The following is an 18,563-nucleotide window of genomic DNA, read 5'->3' on the forward strand; positions in this document are numbered from 1 at the left end:
CTAATGTTCTGATTTTATTTTCTTCACTTTGTATGAAACTTTCCAGATTTCTTTGCATTCTGTTTGTCATTTCTTATAGTGTAATCATGCTCCATTATGTTTTTTTATCACAATTTATTTAACCATTCCTTAATGTTGGAAATTATGTTTTTGTTTCCATATTTTAAATTATTATAAATTATGCCAATATTAATATTTTGATTGAAGAAACCTTTTAATAATCACAAACTTAGTAGCCATCAATTGGGACAAAAGATTATACATGAACTACAAAATTTTTCCACTTAATTTTTTTCAAGTATGCATTAATTTTAACAAGTTGGTAACTAATCATTATGTTAGATCTATGTTATGGATATTTTTGGACTTAGAGATTTTTCTTGACAATAACATTAGTAAGATATAGTTCTGGTAATAAGATCCTTGGTTAAAGAGCATCAACAGTTTTCTAGGTGCTATTTTGTGACATACTTTTTTTCAAAAAAAGCGTGCCATTTCACAGCTCCAGAAGCAGTGTAGCAGTATTCCCGTTTTTCCATAACCTCACCAAGAATGAACTTTGCTAATTTTTTTTAACTAATTTAATGAGTGTAAGGCTATATCTCAAGAGTTGTTTTAATTTGAATTTATCAGTCTGAAATTTTTTTCAGATGGTTATTGATAATTTATTTTTCTAGGATTATCTATTCATCTTTAGTCTCTTATCTCTTGGGAAATGGCTTTTATTCATTTGTATAAACTCCTTAATAGAGTTTTGGGTGTCAAATTAAAAAATATTTATGGCAAAAATTTTTTCCTAATCTCTTTTGTTTTTATTCTGGATAAATTGCTATGTGCTGTGTAAAAAATCCTTTTGTATCCTATTATTTCTTCTTTTTATTGCCTAAATAATTACTTTGCTCCTTTCTATAAATACAGTAGATATTTAATTTTTTAAAAAATATATAAGAAAAAAATCAATCATTGATTCATTTGAAATATATTGTGACCTAAATCCCATCTGTCTGGTTTTGAGTTAATAATTAATTTACCCAGTGTTTTATGTTGTGCTATCCCTTTTTTGGGTGTTTGATATTTCAAATAGTACAGTTTAACATCTCATTAGCATTTTAAAATTTGAGCACTCTGTTAATAAAGCGCCCAATATGGTTTGGTTCCTTTTGCTTAGATAAACTAGAGCTGGGGGACAACGATCTGAAGATGATGTTAAAGAAACATCACGAGAAGCGGAAACATCAACCCGTAAGAAAGACATGGGGATTATCTATGATTCTCAGTTTAGTATCTTGGGACGTGAAGTTCTATGGAGAACATAGGCCTAGAAGTTTCTATTCCTCTGTATTTTTTCATTGTCAGAGCAGGAAGTAAAAGGAACAGTTAGAGTTCATTGATAGAAAACATATGAGAAGCAAACTAATCAGAGAAATTATGGAAGTATGAGATATCTCTTTTTCACATGTCTTTTCATGTGTCTTCATTGCCCTAATAATAGGAAAGAATAAAAGAAACAAGCATTTATTTAGGCCCTATTATGTACTTTTCCTGTATTATCTCATTTAATCCTCACAACAGCTCTGGGAGGTATGTGTTATTATGATCCCCAATTTTATAGATGTGGAAACTGTTCCAGGCAGAGGTTAAATTACTTGCTCAGGGTCACACAGTGAGTGTCTGAGGCTGGATTTGAACTCAGGTCTTCTTGACTCCAGGCCCAGAGCTCTAACTTCTGTGCCACTTAGCTACTTCTAGGCATCTTATAATATAAGATCTATCTATCCTAATCTGATTCTCTTATGTACCACCATTAAGAATAGAAGTTCTAATCACAGAGTAAACATAATTTTCTAAAATTCAACTAAGGTCTAATGTCATCTGTTGCATGGTTGGTAAAAATTTAGTTAATTCAAGTTCCTCCCTCCTGGCCACCATCACTGAGTGTTCACAATTCTCATCCAGGATCACCCAGATCTTTTGACAGGGGACCTGACTCTCAATGACATCATGACACGAGTGAATGCTGGCAGAAAGGGCTCCCTTGCAGGTAAATGACTTATATTTCTTCCAGAGTGTTCATTATATGATTGAACTGCCAAAGTGAAAATAAATGTGCTTCCAAGGTGTTAAATAGTGTGAATCCTAATAAGCCTCTACAAAAATAAACTTGTACCTTCTTCCTTAGGCATAAATATGCATATAAAAAGCTAATGCAGAATTAGTATGACTAATATAATATAATCCATTATTTAATGTCTAATGTCAGGCACTATGCTTGGCACTGAGGAGACAGACAAGAAGGAAATGGTCCCTGGGCTCAAGAAACTCATGTTCCATTCTAAGATACAATATGTATTTATATAGTTATGTACAAAATGTATAATGTAATTTTGAAGGGGAAGGGACTAGAATCTGGAGGGAGCAGGGAAAACCTCATACAGCTTTAAAGGAAACTGTATTCTAATAGTCTACTATAAGTGTTAAAGCTAAACTGCTAACCTCTAGTGTTTCAGATCCAAAGATCTGCTTCCTCTGACTTGTTTTCCTCATGCTAGCATCTGACTTTCAAATAAGGGACCTCACTTTCTAATCTGGAGATCACAAAGTGTTCTTTAACTTCCTCTCTTGTTTTTCCTTACCAGCTCTGTTTGACTTGGCTATCCTCAAAAAAAAGGCCAAAGAGAAAGAGGAGAAGAAGAAGAAGAAGCTGAAAATGATAAAATCTGAGATTGATGATCTAGCTGAACCTCTGAGCAATCCAGAGGGGATCCCACCCCTATCCCAGGCCCCATCCCCACTGCCAATCTCTGCCATCAAAGAAGAGTAAGAAAGCAACCATGGCTCCCCAAGGATGCATGTTAAACAGGAATTTTATTTTATTTTTTTATTGGGATATATTCTTGAATGTATTACCTCTAATTCTCAGAGCTACCTGTGGTGGGAAATTCTGGTTCTTCTTGGCTTTGTGGCTAAGATCAAACCTTTGTGCACCATTCTTGGTCTTTGATGGAGTACTTTGAGAGCTGTGGGAAGCACTGAGGACTAGGACCAGTCTAGGGACCAACCCGTCATGCCCTTTGCAGTTGCTTTTTATCTTTACTTCCTTATAGGCCTCTTGAAGACCTCAAGCCCTGCCTTGGAATCAATGAAATATCATCTAGTTTCTTCTCCCTCCTACTGGAGATCTTGCTCATGGAGGGACAGGCTAGTCTTCCTATGGTAAGAGTATCTGGTAAATCAGAGATACCAGGAGGAAACTTTAAAAAGGGAAGAGGCAGCAACCAGGCTACAGTTTGGGGGATGCAGCTCTTGTGGTCTCCACATGGGTTCCTTCTGACTGGGTTTGTGACTTTTGAAAATCACCCTGGACAGACTTTCCTATTACTCTTGAGTTGTCTGCCCTCTTGGAATCCTTGGGTCACTTGATTCTTTTGTTCCTCCTGCAGTTGGAGGAGCGAGTCCTGGATTGGCAGTCATCTCCGGCCAGCACCCTTAATAGCTGGTTCTCCTCAGCTCCCAACTGGGCAGAATTAGTGTTACCATCCTTGCAGTATCTTGCTGGAGATAGCCGAGGTGAGGTGTTTGTTTTTGTAGAGCCAACATATTTTTTTTTGGCTTTAGGTTTTGATTTTTCCCGTAGTGCACTGCGGCTTTTTGGGCTGGTTTTTCAGCTCCACTGCTGTATTCTCATGATCTTCATAGCAGTCCTTTAAAGGCTTCTTGGTTTTGCTCTTCTGTCCCACTCTGAGGGTCTGGCTCAGCTGGTTTCTGGGTCAGTAAAAAGTAGAAGACTGTCTCTGATATACATGCAGTTTGCTGATTTGAGCCATCTCTTTACAGCTGTTCCTTCTAGCTTTTCTCCATTTGTTGAGTTCAAGGAGAAGACCCAGCAATGGAAATTGATTGGTAAGTAGCATACTCTGCCTCTTTATAACAGTGGGCCTTCCCTCTTTCATTTTCTCTTTGATGTTCTTTCCCCTTTTATTCAATGAAATTCTTTTTTTTTTTTTTTAATCAATGAAATTCTGAAGACCAGTTAAAATAATTGGTCTAAGCCCATTTTTGTCCAGAGAACACCTCTTGTTTTTTTTCTATTGTGGTGCCTCAGACTTGAGAGTATGCTTATAATTCCAGACTAGAATTTGTTGTTTATATATTTTTTTATCTTAATAGTATTTAATTATTTTTCCAATTATCTGTAAATAATAGTTTTCAACATTTATTTTTGTAAGATTTTGAGTTCCAGATTTTTCTCCCTCCCGAAGACAGTAAACAATTTGACATAGTACAATCATGTTAAACATATTTCCAAATTAAGTCATGTTGTGAAAGAATCAGAACAAGAGGAAAAAACCATGAGAAAGAACAAAAAACAACAAAAAAAAGTGAAAATAGTATGCTTTGATCTCATTCAGGCTCCATAGTTCTTTTCCTGAATGTGGTAAACATTTTCCATCATGAGTCTTGAAATTGTCTTGGATTGGGGCAGCTAGGTGGCGCAGTGGATAGAGCACCGGCCCTGGAGTCAGGAGTACCTGAGTTCAAATCCGGCCTCAGACACTTAACACTTACTAGCTGTGTGACCCTGGGCAAGTCACTTAACCCCAATTACCTCACTAAAAAAAAAATTGTCTTGGATCATAGCATTGCTGAGAAGAACATTGTTTAGATTTTAGTTGCTGATGTGGAAATTTCCACCAGTGTAGTCTTTCTGATCTGTTCAGTCTATCTCAGTGGAAGCTTTTTGTCCTTTTTTTGTCCTTTCTTTTGTTCTATTTTCTTTAGTTCTGAGTATAGTGCCTTGCACAAATAAATGCTTAATAAGTATTTGTTAGGTAGACTCATAGCTTTACTATTGTACTGAATGTTTATGTTTTTCTGGATAATTTATAAACATCTTTTCACCATTTTATTTGTTAGATCATTGGATTGTAATGATTACCCATCCCACAGATGTTTGCTCTGAATTGGCTATTTCTTAATAGTGGGATCCATCTTTTTTTTTTTTTTTGCGGGGCAGTGAGGGTTAAGTGACTTGCCCAGGGTCACACAGCTAGTAAGTGTTAAGTGTCTGAGGCTGGATTTGAATTCAGGGCTTTCTGAATCCAGGGCCAGTGCTCTATCCACTGTGCCACCTAGCTGCTCCGGGATCCATCTTTTCTACAGTCTGTGAGGCCCACCAAGTAACTAGCTCAGGGCAGAAAGCTTTGTCCTAGGTTGGTGACATCTGAGCTTGAGGGGAGAACATATTACCTCCCCAGGAAGGTACATTTGATCCCTGTGGTGGCTACTGCCCCTGATGGTCCTCCATTATCCCTCACCTGAACTCCTGTACAGCTGTACAGCAGCTGCTGTCTTCAGGGTTCCTTTGTGACATTACCACAGTCTCAGGATCCCTCCTGAAGAAGGAATTCCTCCCTCTCCCACACCCCCCAAGGTCCCTTCCCTGTGTCACCCATCTGCTGGGCCCACTTTCCTTCTTCATCCTCACTGGCAGTGGAGCAGTGGGGTGAGTTTGAAGGCTGAACTACACCCCTTTTCCTGGCATGACTGCACTTAAGTCACCTCTCAGATCCCAACTGTTTTTACTCTAGATGAAAACATTTCTAGTTAGAGCTTTAGGTGTATACTTGAATGATGTCCATCCTAGGGAAGGTCAGTAATTGATGTTAGTAACCAAGGGAAAGGGTTCATGGTGTTTATATCTGTCCTATGAAGGAAACCTTTCCCTTTTTCATTTCTTAAGTGTCATAGGAGACGCATGAAAAGTAAATTGATTACTTGGTGAATATTGCTGTCGAGTGCCTCTTACAGATGGTTCAGTGTAATGGGTAGGCTAGAAGGAATTTGGGATTCTTAGTATACTTAGATCTGATTGTGTTTATTTTCTGGTTCTACTAATAGGCTCATCTCAAGACAACGAGAAGGAATTAGCTGCCTTATTCCAACTGTGGTTAGAAACCAAAGACCAAACTTTCTGTAAGGTATGGCTTCCAAGAAGTACCAGAATCTTTCTACGAGATTCTCTTGACCCTTGAGGTGTCCGAGGCTTTCAGAATTCAGTCTCATTAGTAGTTAAATGATTTGTCTTGTCCAGCAGGAAAATGAAGACAATTCAGATGCAACAACACCGGGTCCCCGAGTGTAAGTATGGAATGATTGGCTCTTTCAGAAATTAGTGCATCTTTGAACAGGTATTTATAAGGCCCGGCTCTTAGTTTTTTAGTCTTCTGACCATTCTGAGTCAGCCCTCTGGATGCATTCTAGCTTCTTAGTGTCCTTTAGATAATGTCGCTTCTTTGCGGTGCCCAAACCTAAAAACTCTAAGCCTCCTTTAGAGCTCCTTTGTTTTGGTCACTGTGAACACTTAATTCAGTCAGTCTAAGAGCACTCACTGGGGCTTTTTGGGGAGGGTTGGGGTCGGAGCAGGGTTGTCTTTTTTTAATGTTAATTCATGGTGCTTTTAAAGTCCACTGAAATCCCCCAGGTCGTTTTGATATGAATTGTCCTTTGGCTGCCTTTCTGGCATCCTGTATTTGTGCAATTGGATTTTCCTCAGGGAGGATAGACAATGTGAACTAAATATCTAAACCTTTTTAAAGAATCTCATGGAGCCCATTATCCTTTGAGCCTTGCTATGTAGCCTGCAAAATGTTTGTCACTAACCAAGTACATACATGTATGGTAACCAGGGATGATAAAAAAAACATGGTTTACCTGTTGGTAGTGCCAGAAAAACAGCCTTTCCAACTGTTACTGTTTTGAATCGCCAGAATTTAGAGGGACTGTAAAATAAGCCAATGAGGTTTACTTGGTGGGATCTGGGAGAGAGGGGGAGTTCTGTCCTTGCTGTGAAAGAAGGGTTGTGAGGAAGGGAAGAATTTCAGGTAGAAAAGGGTGGGAGGGTTGTAGATTAAAGTTGGTGGGTGCTACAGATGGAGAAATTGGTCTATGAACTTGCCAATCAGGATTGATTTAAAACTGTGTTCCAGAAGAACCGACTACGTGGTCCGGCCCAGCACAGGGGAAGAGAAACGAGTTTTTCAGGAGCAGGTAAGGAAGAACTTAAAACAGTGTGAACCCTGGGATTAGTGAAAGTTGATGTAAAAAACACTGAAGCCCAGCTGTCTTTGTGTCTAAGTTCTTAGCAACACAAAGTGTATAACTTTTAAATTATTTTGTTAAATGTTAAGTGCCAAGAACGTTGTGTTATTGGATGCTGGGAGATCCTAAGATAAATAAAGACACAACCATGTCACTTTAGGAGCCTATGGCAGGAAAACATTTGGGAGTGGCAGGGAGGAGCTACAGCTTACCAAAATATAAAACATAAATGCTATGCAAAGGTCAATGAGGGAAATAACATTTCTGACTAAGAAATTGCTTTTTCTCCATACTGAGAAAGCCCTTTTAGGGCTACATTTTCTCTCTCTGATTCTGTTTCAATGAGCAAGCTACTTAGAATCATGAGATCGTGGATTTAGAGCTAGAGGGGAGCCTGAGGTCACCTAATCCCATTTTACAGATGAGAAAACAGTCAACGAAGAAAGGGAACAAATATTTATTAAATGCCTACTATGTGTCATTCACTTTACAAATAAAATGGGCCCAGAGAGATTAATTAACTTGTTATACAAGTTCCCAAGGTCCTCTCCATCCAAACCCAGTGCTTCTTCGCTTTCATTATGTCGACTCCCCTCCCTTTGCTTTATTGTGATTTTTGGTAGGTCCTTTGAAGGCAGTTTAAACCTTTATCAGCAAGTATTTATTATTTTTATTAGGCACTGTACCAAATGCTAAGGATAGGAAGAAAGGCAAAAACATGGTCCCTCCCTCAGGGCTTTCATAATGTAAATGGGAGAAAAATCTCTGAAGTGGGGGTGGGGGTGGGGGTGGGTTAAGGAGAGGTGGAGACTGGGAAAACATCTTGTAGAAGGAAGCCTGATGGTGGAAGTGAGGAACGAGAACTTTCCAGGCTTGGTGGACAGCCAGTGAAAAGGCAAGGAGTTGAGAGTTGGAGTGTTGTATTTAAGGAACAGCAATAAGGCCAGGGTTTCTTAATTGTAGATTATCTGGAGAGAAGTAAAGTATAAGGAAATTTAGTGTTGGAATAGCCCACTTTTGAGGTTTTAAAAGCCAAACGGGAATTTATGTTTGATGGAGTTGATAGGGAACAACCAGAGTTTATTAAGAAGGGGGGTCACTTTGGCAGCTGAGTGGAGAATGGACTGGAGTGGGGAGGTAGCTGAGGAAGAGAGACCAACCAGCATGTTTTTGCAATACCCCAGGTATTAATTCACAGAGAGAGTAGGGAACAAACAATAAGAGAAGGTAGAAACAACAAGACCTGGCAATAGATTGGATATGTGGGGTGAGTTGTGAGTGAGGAAACTAGGGATGAAATCAAGGTCAAACTTAGCTGACTGAGGATAGTTATGTTGACACTAAAAGGGAAGTTTAGGAAGAGGGAAGGATTTAAGGGGAAAGATGAGTTCTGCCGTAGACATACTGACACTGAGATGTCCATGAGACATAAAGTTTGAGATATCCAGTAAGCCATTGGTGATAATGTGACTCAAGATCAGAAGAGATTAGAGTTGGATAAGTAAGTTTAAGAATCATCTGTATAGATTTAATTGAACCCATGGGAGCTGATGTGATCACCATGTGATAACAGTATATAGAGAGAAGAACAGAGGACAGTTCCTTGAGGTTCATTCATGATTAGTGGCTGTGATCTGGAAAAAGATTCAGCTGACAAACCTGAGAAAGTCAGCTAGGAGAATCAGGAAGAGCTGTGTCACAAAAACCTAGAAATGGGAGAGTATCTAGGAGAAGAGGTACAGTACCGAATGCTGCAGAAGCTTCAAGAAAGATTAGATTTGAGAAAAAGGTATTCAGTTTGACAATTAAGGGATAATTGCTAACTTTGATGAGAGCAATTTCAGTTGATGGGGCACAGAAAGGGCTCCATGGTTTCTCTTCTGTTTGTTTGCCCCAGGAACGTTTCCGTTACAGCCAGCCCCACAAAGCTTTCACCTTTCGAATGCATGGTTTTGAATCTGTGGTGGGGCCAGTCAAAGGTGTCTTTGACAAAGAGACTTCACTTAACAAGGCCCGGGAGCACTCCTTGCTACGCTCAGATCGCCCTGCATATGTCACCATCCTGTCTCTTGGTAAAATTTTTTCTTGGGAGTACTTTCTTGTATATGATCGTATGATTTTCAGCTGGAAGAGACCTTAGAGAGATGTTAGCTGTTAGTTTTTGCTTTGGTCTCATCAGAAATCTTAGGGATAATTATGCCACCTTCCACGAGGATAGAGGGTGAAAGGGCGTGTGGGGGTAGGGGTGGGTATTGGGAATTTTATAGAGTATGAGAGAGGAGCAGGTGGGGCAGAGGAAAGAGGAACTGGGCTTATCCCCAGGCTTCTTTACTTGAATTATTTTTTCTTTTGGGGTCTGTTTCTTACAAATTTATTTTGTACTGAGGAATTATAGGAAAGTGCTGTTAAGTCTAGCAATTAGGTGCCTCTGCCAAGAATTCTTTGACCTTGTTTAGAATGTATAGCCTTAGAAAGTGCAAAGACCACTGCTAACCGCCAGGGGGCAGGCTGTGCTAGATACTGACCAAGTACTGTAAGGGAAGACAAGGCATTTTCTGTGTAGAAGAGGAAATGAATGAGGTATTGTGCTGCAATGTAATTCCTGTCTCCTCTCTTTCTGTTTCAATCACCTCCCAGTCAGGGATGCTGCAGCCCGACTGCCCAATGGAGAAGGGACTCGGGCTGAAATCTGTGAATTGCTGAAGGATTCCCAATTCCTTGCCCCAGATGTTACCAGTACTCAGGTGAGATGGAGAAGAGATTATCCCAGTTGTCACATTTCTAGGATCTTCTGGGAAAGCTCAGATTCACTGAAATGAACTTTTTGCCAGGATTTCAATGATTGTGTCTTATTCTGAGACCTCTTTCAATTCAGTTCAACAGACAGTTATTGAGTACTATGCTTAATAAATGTACTTAGATTGGGGGTAAAAGTGCTGAATAGTTTAAGGGGAAGAATTGGGAACACCTTAGGCCCACAGAGGCCTAACACGCAGTTTGTGTATTAGATGTGACTGACCAAATGAAACATATTATCTACAGAGTTTAACTACTTCCAGCATCCTGATTTTTGCTCCTAGTTGAGTTATGCTTACATTTCTCAGGTGAATACAGTAGTAAGTGGTGCCCTGGACAGACTACACTATGAGAAAGACCCATGTGTAAAATATGACATTGGAAGAAAGTTGTGGATCTACCTTCACCGTGACCGGAGCGAGGAAGAATTTGGTGTGTGAGGTCCCCTGAGTCAAATGGGTTAGACTACAAGTGGGAAGTCATCTGAATTATTAGTTTGATTTTGTTGTTCTTTTCATTTGGTTTCAGGCAAGAGTTAGAGGACTGATGGGCAGGATTTAGTCCAGTAGTGTGGGTGCTATTGGCCTGGGGGTTGAATTCTAATAATACTCATCTTTGGATTCTGAGTTTCTGGCATGGCTTAATACTTACTCTTGTTCACAGAGCGAATTCACCAGGCACAGGCAGCTGCAGCAAAAGCCAGAAAAGCCCTGCAGCAAAAACCTAAGCCCCCTGCCAAGGTGGTAAGTGATTGCACCTCAGAGGGTTTTGAGAAGGTGATGATGAGAACAAAATATGTTCTACTACTCACTTAAATGCCTTTGAAGTGATGGTTGCTATGCCTTCCATCATTGGGCTTATGATTAGACCTGCATATTGTCTTTGTTTTCTGGTTGCAGAAGTCTAGTAATAAGGAGAGTTCTGTGAAGGTGCTTAACAGTGGTACATCAGAGCCAAGTCAGCTAAGTCTTAGTGACTCCAGCATGCCAGCCACTCCTGTCACACCCGTCACTCCAACCACCCCAGCCTTGCCTGCTACTCCCATATCGCCTCCACCTGTGTCAGCAGTTGGCAAGAATGCACCTAGTACAGGCCCAGAGCCAACTAAATCTAGCCCAAGGTACACTCTTCCCTTTCTTCCCTAGCACTCTTCCCTCTACATCTCTTTATTTGGACATCCTAAGATTTTCCCCTTTTCTTTTACAGTGTTCTTCTGGTATCCTCACCAACAATGCCTCAGTTGGGAACATTGCTCTCTCCGACTTCAAGCAACCAGACCCCACCAAATTCTCAGTCTACTGGCCGGGTGGTGAGCCATTCTGGCTCAACTGGACTTCCCCAGGTGCGGGTGGTAGCCCAGACCAGCCTTCCTGCTGTCACTCAACAGCCTACAAATTCAACACAGACACTGCCACAGATGTCAGTGGGTCCACAAATCCGGGTTCCAGCCACTGCTACTCAGACCAAAGTCATACCACAAGTGAGTATGGAGGCTAAAGGGCATTGGGTACTAGGAGAAACTGAACCAAGCATGGCCGGTGATTCTACTGGAAAGACCCATGAGCCTGAAAAATAGGAAGCCTATACTCTAATCCCAGTTCATCTACTAGTTTGTGATTTAAGTGAAGCCTTATCCTGCCTGCCTTAAGTTCCCTTATCTGGAAAATGGGAAAAAATATTATCTGTCTTAATTACTTCAGTAGAGTCAGGTTGAGATGAGGTTCTTTAAAAGTATTTTGAGGGGCAGTTGGGTGGCACAGTGGATAAAGCACTGGCCCTGGATTCAGAAGGACCTGAGTTCAAATTGACCTCAGACACTTGACACTTAACTAGCTGTGTGACCCTGGGCAAGTCACTTAATCCTCATTGCCCTGCCAAAAGAATAAAAATTTTAAAAAAAATTTTAAAGAAAGAAAAAGCATTTTGAGAGTTAGAAAGTACCATACAGGTGTAGCACTCAAAATCCCTTGAGTATTGAGTTTAGACATTGAATCCTTATAGCCTTGGGGTAAAATGGTTTCAATTTTTTGTGTTGGGGAAATGAAATATTCTGATATATTACAGCTAGGTAAATGAGAAAAAATGAGTTTTTGTCGGGAGGGTCATCAGTGTTGTAGCATACTAAGAGTAGAACCCTGCTTGGTGCTGGTCCCTATTCTGTGTCTGAATAAATTGTTTTCCTCTTATATTGAGCCAGACAGTGATGACAACCGTTCCAATGAAAACTCAGCCTACCCCGGCCCCAGGACCTGTGCAACGACCTGGACAAGGCCAGACAGGACTCACGGTGACAGGTCTCACTGCCACTGCTAGCCCTGCAGCAAAACCTGCCACCAGCTCCCCTGGAAGCTCTGCATCAAGTTCTTCCACAACCACTGTTATCCAGAATGTCCCTGGCCAGAATATTATCAAACAGGTGATTAATTCTTGGGTGGAATTGGCTTATAAATCTAGAAACCTAGGAGATATTTGAGAAAGAGAATAGGGATGTGAAAAGCTTGTTGGGTCTTATACTTACCATGGATTTCAAGTCAGACAAGGCAACCATTTACTTTTGTAGAAATCCATTCAGATGACTTGGTTGGGAGTTGGGTCTCTGAGAATTTATTCTGTTTCTACTTGTACTTTTATGCGAATCATTTTTTTCTCTGCTTTTCATCCACTGCTATTGAATATAAAAAATAGCATTATCTTCTTAAGCAGATTTGAATAACAAGTAAACATTATCTGTTGGAAAATGTGCTTATAAAATTTGCATGGTGGTATTACTTAGGCAGTCTTAACATGGCCCCATTCAGCAGACACTTCTCCACTCCTTTCTTCCCCTTTCCAGGTGGCAATTACTGGACAGTTGGGCATGAAGCCTCAAACAGGCAACAGTATCCCACTAACAGCCACTAACTTCCGCATCCAGGGTAAGGATGTTTTGCGCCTGCCGCCCTCATCCATCACCACTGATGCCAAGGGCCAGACAGTGCTTCGTATAACTCCCGACATGATGGCTACCCTGGCCAAGTCCCAGGTCACCACAGTCAAATTGACACAGGACCTCTTTGGGGCAGGAAGTGGCACTGCAGGAAAGGGCATCTCTGCTACTTTGCATGTCACTTCAAACCCTGTGCATGCATCTGATACACCCGTCAAGGCCAACTCAACCAGTGCCCCTTCAGCTACACCAGCAGGTGCCACTGTGGTCAAAGTAGCCCCTGACCTGAAGCCTGCAGAAGCCTCAAGCTCAGCTTTCCGCTTGATGCCGGCACTTGGTGTGAGTGTGGCAGATCAAAAGGGCAAAACTGCAGTGGCTTCGACAGAGGCAAAGCCGGCTGCCACAATCCGCATTGTGCAGGGACTGGGAGTAATGCCTCCCAAGCCAGGCCAGACTATAACAGTTGCCACCCATGCCAAGCAAGGGTCCTCCTCAGCTGGTGGGCCTGGAGCTGTTCATACTTCCACTGTGTCCTTGCCCAGTATGAGTGCTGCTGTGTCAAAAGCTGTGGCAGTGGCTTCTGGGGCCACAGGCACCCCTATCAGCATTGGGCCAGGAGCCACCACCGTGCGACAGGTCCCAGTGAGCACCACGGTTGTATCTACTTCCCAGGCTGTGAGTAACATTGTGGGTTAAATGTAGCCTCTCTCGTTGAAGCCCCTTTTAAAGTCATTCAACCCAATTTGCTTCTATCAGAAGGGAAAGTTAGGCAGGCTTCTTATTCTAGTAATGAGGACTGGAAATCAAGGTTTTGCCCATTTCCATACCACTCTCCCTGACCTTAGCAGTTTTATTTTTTATAAATTCATTCATAGAATTTATCAAACCCTCCCCTATGTGTACTGTACTGAGTAATGAGGTCTTATAGTGTTACTTTCCACCTTTTTTTTTTTTTTTTTTTTTTTTGCTGAGGCAATTGGGGTTAAGTGACTTGCCGGGGGTCACACAGTTAGTTAAGTGTCAAGTGTCTGAGGTCAGATTTGAACTCAGGTCCTCCTGAATCCAGGGCCAGTGCTTTATCCACTGTGCCACCTAGCTGCCCCATAGCGTTACTTTCTGTAGTAAAAAGGAAACACTAAAATCTTAGATCATTTGATATGAAGATCAGCAGGAGGTCAGAATGCAGGTAGGATGCTTTGAGAAGGGTCTTTCCTAATTAGTGAAAAGTGTAAGTTAAAGTCTCTTATAGTGATTTGACACCATGTCTCCCTCTTGCAGCACCAGCATGTTGGTAACAAGGAAGCTTTGTACTGTTTGTTCCCCTTGGTTTTTTTGAGTAAGGGAGCTCTTCCCTTAGACTGAACTCCTTGAAAATGGGCACTTTTGCCTTTCTTTGTATTCTCAGTGCTTAGCACAGTGCCTGGCAGTTGGGAGGGGCTTAATAAACAAATGCTTGTTGGCTGATTCACTGAATGTAGAAAGGTGGTTCCCAATAGGATCTGCCATAGAAAGAACTGAATAGACGAGCTCAGGCAGCTGATTGATAGAGGACCTGGCTTTGGCTGCTTTATTTTGGCAGAAAGCCTATTTGTTGAGGGAAAGGAATGGTTCTAGTTAGTGCACTGGTCCTTTGAAATATGTTTGAACAAGTTCTGTCATCTTTGAATGAGAGGAAGAGAATACTTTAGGGATAGTGCTACTGCCTATTATTGTTCTCTCTGTTGACTAGTGAGCCATAAAGAGGAAATAAACTTAGATACAACAGAGACTGAAGTGAGCTCCACAGGTACAGATGTGCTGGTGGCTGTTGCTGCCACTCATGAGCACCGAGTGAGGGTTCTGTCTAAATTCATGGTATATTATACACCTACTGACAAGGAAAATAACAGTAGAAGAGCCAAGTAGCTTGAGAATAGAATTGAGTAAGCCTCAGGGCCACTGAACATTTTTAGTTTCACTACATTAATTTTGGGCCCCTATTTCTTTCATTTGGCTGATTGTGCAACCAAAATAATTTGTATATCCCTGGAAGAAACTGAAAATGCCACAGGAATAAATAAGCTGTTGTCTTGTTCTTAATCAAATGCCACCACCCCACACCCTTTTGCTGATTCCCCATCAGTGAACCTACATTCACTGATGTATGGAGCACTAGAATTTCGTCCAGTATTATTACCTCCTCAGCTCCTTTATCTTTCCCCTTATGCTATTAAATGGGAAACCCATATTTATGTTCTTGTTTTTTGGGGGAGGAGAGGTGAGGAGGAGCTGTACATTTCTTTACAGCTTTTAGCTTGTGTACATTTTAGGACTTCTTTGACTTTGACCTAAATTTCTTAGTTCATTGGAAACCTAACGAGGAGAAGGGGTAATAAAAGTGGTTATCCCAGGATATGTCTTGCAATTCAAAACCTTGGAGCTCTGTGGGTACTTCTTTAAAGTTTTCCTAGTGCTTCTTTGTGTCCCTCATCCCACAAAAGTCCTCTTTTCAGGGAGACAGTATTTGTAAGACACTTAGCACAGTACCTGGCATATGACAGGCACTTAATTAATGCTTATTTCCTTCCTTCCTTTTCTTTATATAGGGTAAGCTGCCTACACGGATTACAGTGCCACTGTCAGTGATTAGCCAACCCATGAAAGGCAAGAGTGTGGTTACTGCTCCTATCATCAAGGGCAACCTTGGAGCCAAGTGAGTGATGGTAGCGGGGCTGAGAGCAGAGTTGAAGCTTGAGCTCTCTTTTCTAGTTAGGGAAAAGAAAATTATGGAGGAGGTAGGTAATTTCTTAGGATTTTCTTTTTGATATTCTGGCTCTTAGACATAGAGTCTTATCAACCAGTTGCCACTTGGCTTAGTTTTATGGAGCAGAGTGATGATACATCGGTAGACCTCAACCATTCCTGTTTTCTCTCCACAGTATCAGTGGATTGGGACGGAATATCATCCTCACTACCATGCCAGCTGGCACCAAGCTCATCACTGGTAACAAACCTGTTAGCTTCCTCACTGCTCAGCAGCTGCAGCAGCTGCAGCAACAAGGCCAGGCTACACAGGTAAAACCTCAGGAAATCCTAGTGGTCGTAGCAAACTTCTTTCCCTGCCTTGCTTAACCTGATTGCTGAATGCTGCCTGTTCTCTAGGACTCCTCACACTATCTCTTTGTAAACAGGTCCGCATCCAGACAGTCCCAGCTTCCCACCTCCAACAGGGAACAGCTTCTGGATCTTCCAAAGCTGTCTCTACTGTCGTCGTGACCACAGCCCCATCCCCCAAACAGGTGCCTGAACAGCAGTGAACATGTGAGGGGAAAGAAGATGGCTTCTCCAGCACTATCCTGGGTCTGTTCTCCGGGGCTACCTCACGCCTGCAAACCCTCCTTAAGGAGAGAGGCCCAGAAGTGGGGTGATGCCAGCAAACTGAATTCTGCAGTCACAGCACCCAGGGAATAATATGAAGAAGGGCCCCAGCTCCCTCCAGGGTTCCTGAGCCTGCTCTGTGGATTAATCCAGGGGAAGACCTTTATTACTGTGGTATTGATTACAGTGGTCCTAACTATACCATACAGACCAGAATGTTCTCCCTTGGGGTTGATGGGAGTCAAGTCGAAGAATTTTAAGGGATTTCCTGACGTTAGAGTGTGCAGGCTCTGTGAGCAAGCCTTATCTAGTGTGTGGAGTTCTTCAGTGATAGATTTTAGCCTCCAGTGGTATTCCTTAGTCACTTCTGTGACTGGTGGGTTGGATACCAGGTTTAGGTGACATTTTGTGTCCAGAAAATAATTTTATATAACTTATTATTGTTGTTTTTTTTTTAAGATACTGTTGCACCTCTTTCTCAAAGCAAAAGCTTGGGCGTTAGCCCTTAAATAGATCATATATTCTCTTTTAAGGGAATAATAGCTGGACTCACAGCAAGCTGGTGCAGATTTTTTATAGCTATGATAGAGAGGAAACGGCTGGTGTGGCTGCAGGAAACGTAGGTAATGGACGGACCACAGTGGATTTTCTGAAATGAGACTAGAGATGGAAACTGCCTATATTATACAATGGTATGCGGGACTTTGAACATGGTGCAGGTTTATTGCTCAGTCTTTAGACTTAGTCTGTAGACTTTGCTCCTCTTATCAAGCAGTGGCCCAGAAAAAGCGAGCGGGCTCCAGGGGAACACCGCCAATCTGTGCTGCTTTTGCTATGCTGTCTTGTGTCAGGGCCTGAACTTTATGCCAGATTAGTGCTACTGCTCTCACTTCTGGTCTTACAATAAGGAAGAGAGTGGGGAGGCACAGACCCAAGGAGCAGCCTATCCAGCGAGGACTGATCTTGTACATACTGACCCGAAGTTGCAAGATATTTTATTAATACTAGCTCTTTGATGCTTCTTTCCCCAGTCTCTATTGCTGCCTGACAATGCTCTTTTAAAAAAATGTTTTTAAAGTGTAATATATAATTAAATGTGCTGTTAACAATGTGTGTCTTGTTTGCTTTGGGAATTACGTGAATGTGTTTTCTTACGCTAGTTACTGATTTGATAGTGATTTGTGATCTAGACCTCCATATCTTCCCCCAAAATATTTAATTTATGGTTTTTTGTTTTTTATACTACTCTTATTTTCTAGTAATGATATTGACCCCCTGCTCCCATATAGCTTTCTCTTATAACAAAGTAAAACAGTTAAGGGAAACAAACTGACACCTGCTATGATCAGGCATTGTGCTAAAATTACATGTAAGCTAATGGAGGGGCACTCCGAACTTAGCGGGTGAGGAAAGGCTTCATGTAGGAAGTGCTGCTGGAGCTTAGCTTTGAAGGAAGCTTCACACTTCACACTTTGTTCAGATATTCTAAGTCACTTCCTTAGATTTTAGTTTTTTACTTTTCTTTTCCCCTGTTAAACCCTGCTTCAGGATGAGAAAGTTTATTTTACTTGTGACTCCTATCGTCCTGTTTAACTCTCCTCCTGTCCATTTAAGCTTATTTGCCTGTTGAATGGAAGGGGAAGGGAATAAACATTCATATAATGCCTGCTATCTGCAAGGCACTGTGCTCAGTGATTTTTACAAATATCAGCTCATTTAATTCTCACAACAATCCAGAGAGAAAGTTGTCATTTTACAGATGAGAAAGCTGAGGCAAACAGAGGCTAAGTGACTTGCCTAAGATCCCACTGATAGTAAATGTCTGAGGCAGAGATTTTCCTTGACTCCCTGGCCACACCAGGGTCGTTTTCTTTTTAATTAATTAATTAATTAATTAACTTTTAGTGAGACAATTGGGGTTAAGTGACTTGCCCAGGGTCACACAGCTAGTAAGTGTTAAGTGTCTGAGGCCGGATTTGAACTCAGGTCCTCCTGACTCCAGGGCCAGTGCTCTATCCACTGCGCCACCTAGCCGCTCCCCAGGGTCGCTTTCTTGACCCTCTCTTTACCCATTCCCTTGGCTCAAAATGTTTTCTTTTGGTGCTCATGTTTCCTCTTAGGACTATGTAGGTATGAAGGCTTGAGACTATGAGAAGTTAGGGATTAGGGATACCTTACTGATATACAATATTAATTAATAATTGCTTACTGCCCCAACTGGTGTAATAGCCATTAATATATAAATAGCAATTAATTTATAAAGTACAGTAGTAGAAATTATTTTTTTAAAAAAACACAAGTAAATGGTTATGTACACCTATTTTATATACCTGTACATCTGGGGTCATGTAAACATTTCTCAGGTAAAAAGGGGTCACGAATGGAA

At 41.4% G+C, this 18,563-nt stretch overlaps 1 protein-coding gene across 5 annotated transcripts in view; it reads left to right on the forward strand.

Moving 5' to 3' along the window:
- NFRKB (nuclear factor related to kappaB binding protein) overlaps window positions 1–17,288 on the forward strand; it is a 43,326-nt gene extending 26,038 nt beyond the window's left edge. Inside the window, exons 8-27 of one of the 5 annotated variants that reach the window (XM_043995669.1) lie at window positions 1,169–1,242; window positions 1,957–2,041; window positions 2,637–2,817; window positions 3,105–3,213; window positions 3,441–3,567; window positions 3,835–3,900; window positions 5,899–5,978; window positions 6,092–6,138; window positions 6,987–7,047; window positions 8,996–9,170; window positions 9,736–9,842; window positions 10,203–10,326; window positions 10,558–10,637; window positions 10,794–11,014; window positions 11,101–11,374; window positions 12,092–12,310; window positions 12,728–13,495; window positions 15,406–15,512; window positions 15,739–15,874; window positions 15,991–17,288. In XM_043995669.1, coding sequence (XP_043851604.1) covers window positions 1,169–1,242; window positions 1,957–2,041; window positions 2,637–2,817; window positions 3,105–3,213; window positions 3,441–3,567; window positions 3,835–3,900; window positions 5,899–5,978; window positions 6,092–6,138; window positions 6,987–7,047; window positions 8,996–9,170; window positions 9,736–9,842; window positions 10,203–10,326; window positions 10,558–10,637; window positions 10,794–11,014; window positions 11,101–11,374; window positions 12,092–12,310; window positions 12,728–13,495; window positions 15,406–15,512; window positions 15,739–15,874; window positions 15,991–16,116 — 3,167 coding nt within the window. In that variant the 3' untranslated portion in view covers window positions 16,117–17,288. Of the gene's footprint in view, window positions 1–1,168; window positions 1,243–1,956; window positions 2,042–2,636; window positions 2,818–3,104; window positions 3,214–3,440; window positions 3,568–3,834; window positions 3,901–5,898; window positions 5,979–6,091; window positions 6,139–6,986; window positions 7,048–8,995; window positions 9,171–9,735; window positions 9,843–10,202; window positions 10,327–10,557; window positions 10,638–10,793; window positions 11,015–11,100; window positions 11,375–12,091; window positions 12,311–12,727; window positions 13,496–15,405; window positions 15,595–15,738; window positions 15,877–15,990 lie in introns of those variants that run through there. The other 4 variants (XM_043995671.1, XM_043995670.1, XM_043995672.1 and 1 more) reach the window with 4 other exon arrangements.
- Window positions 17,289–18,563: the final 1,275 nt, after the last annotated feature.

This window comes from Dromiciops gliroides, chromosome 3 (genome assembly GCF_019393635.1).
Source record: "Dromiciops gliroides isolate mDroGli1 chromosome 3, mDroGli1.pri, whole genome shotgun sequence".
Lineage (NCBI taxonomy): Eukaryota > Metazoa > Chordata > Mammalia > Microbiotheria > Microbiotheriidae > Dromiciops > Dromiciops gliroides.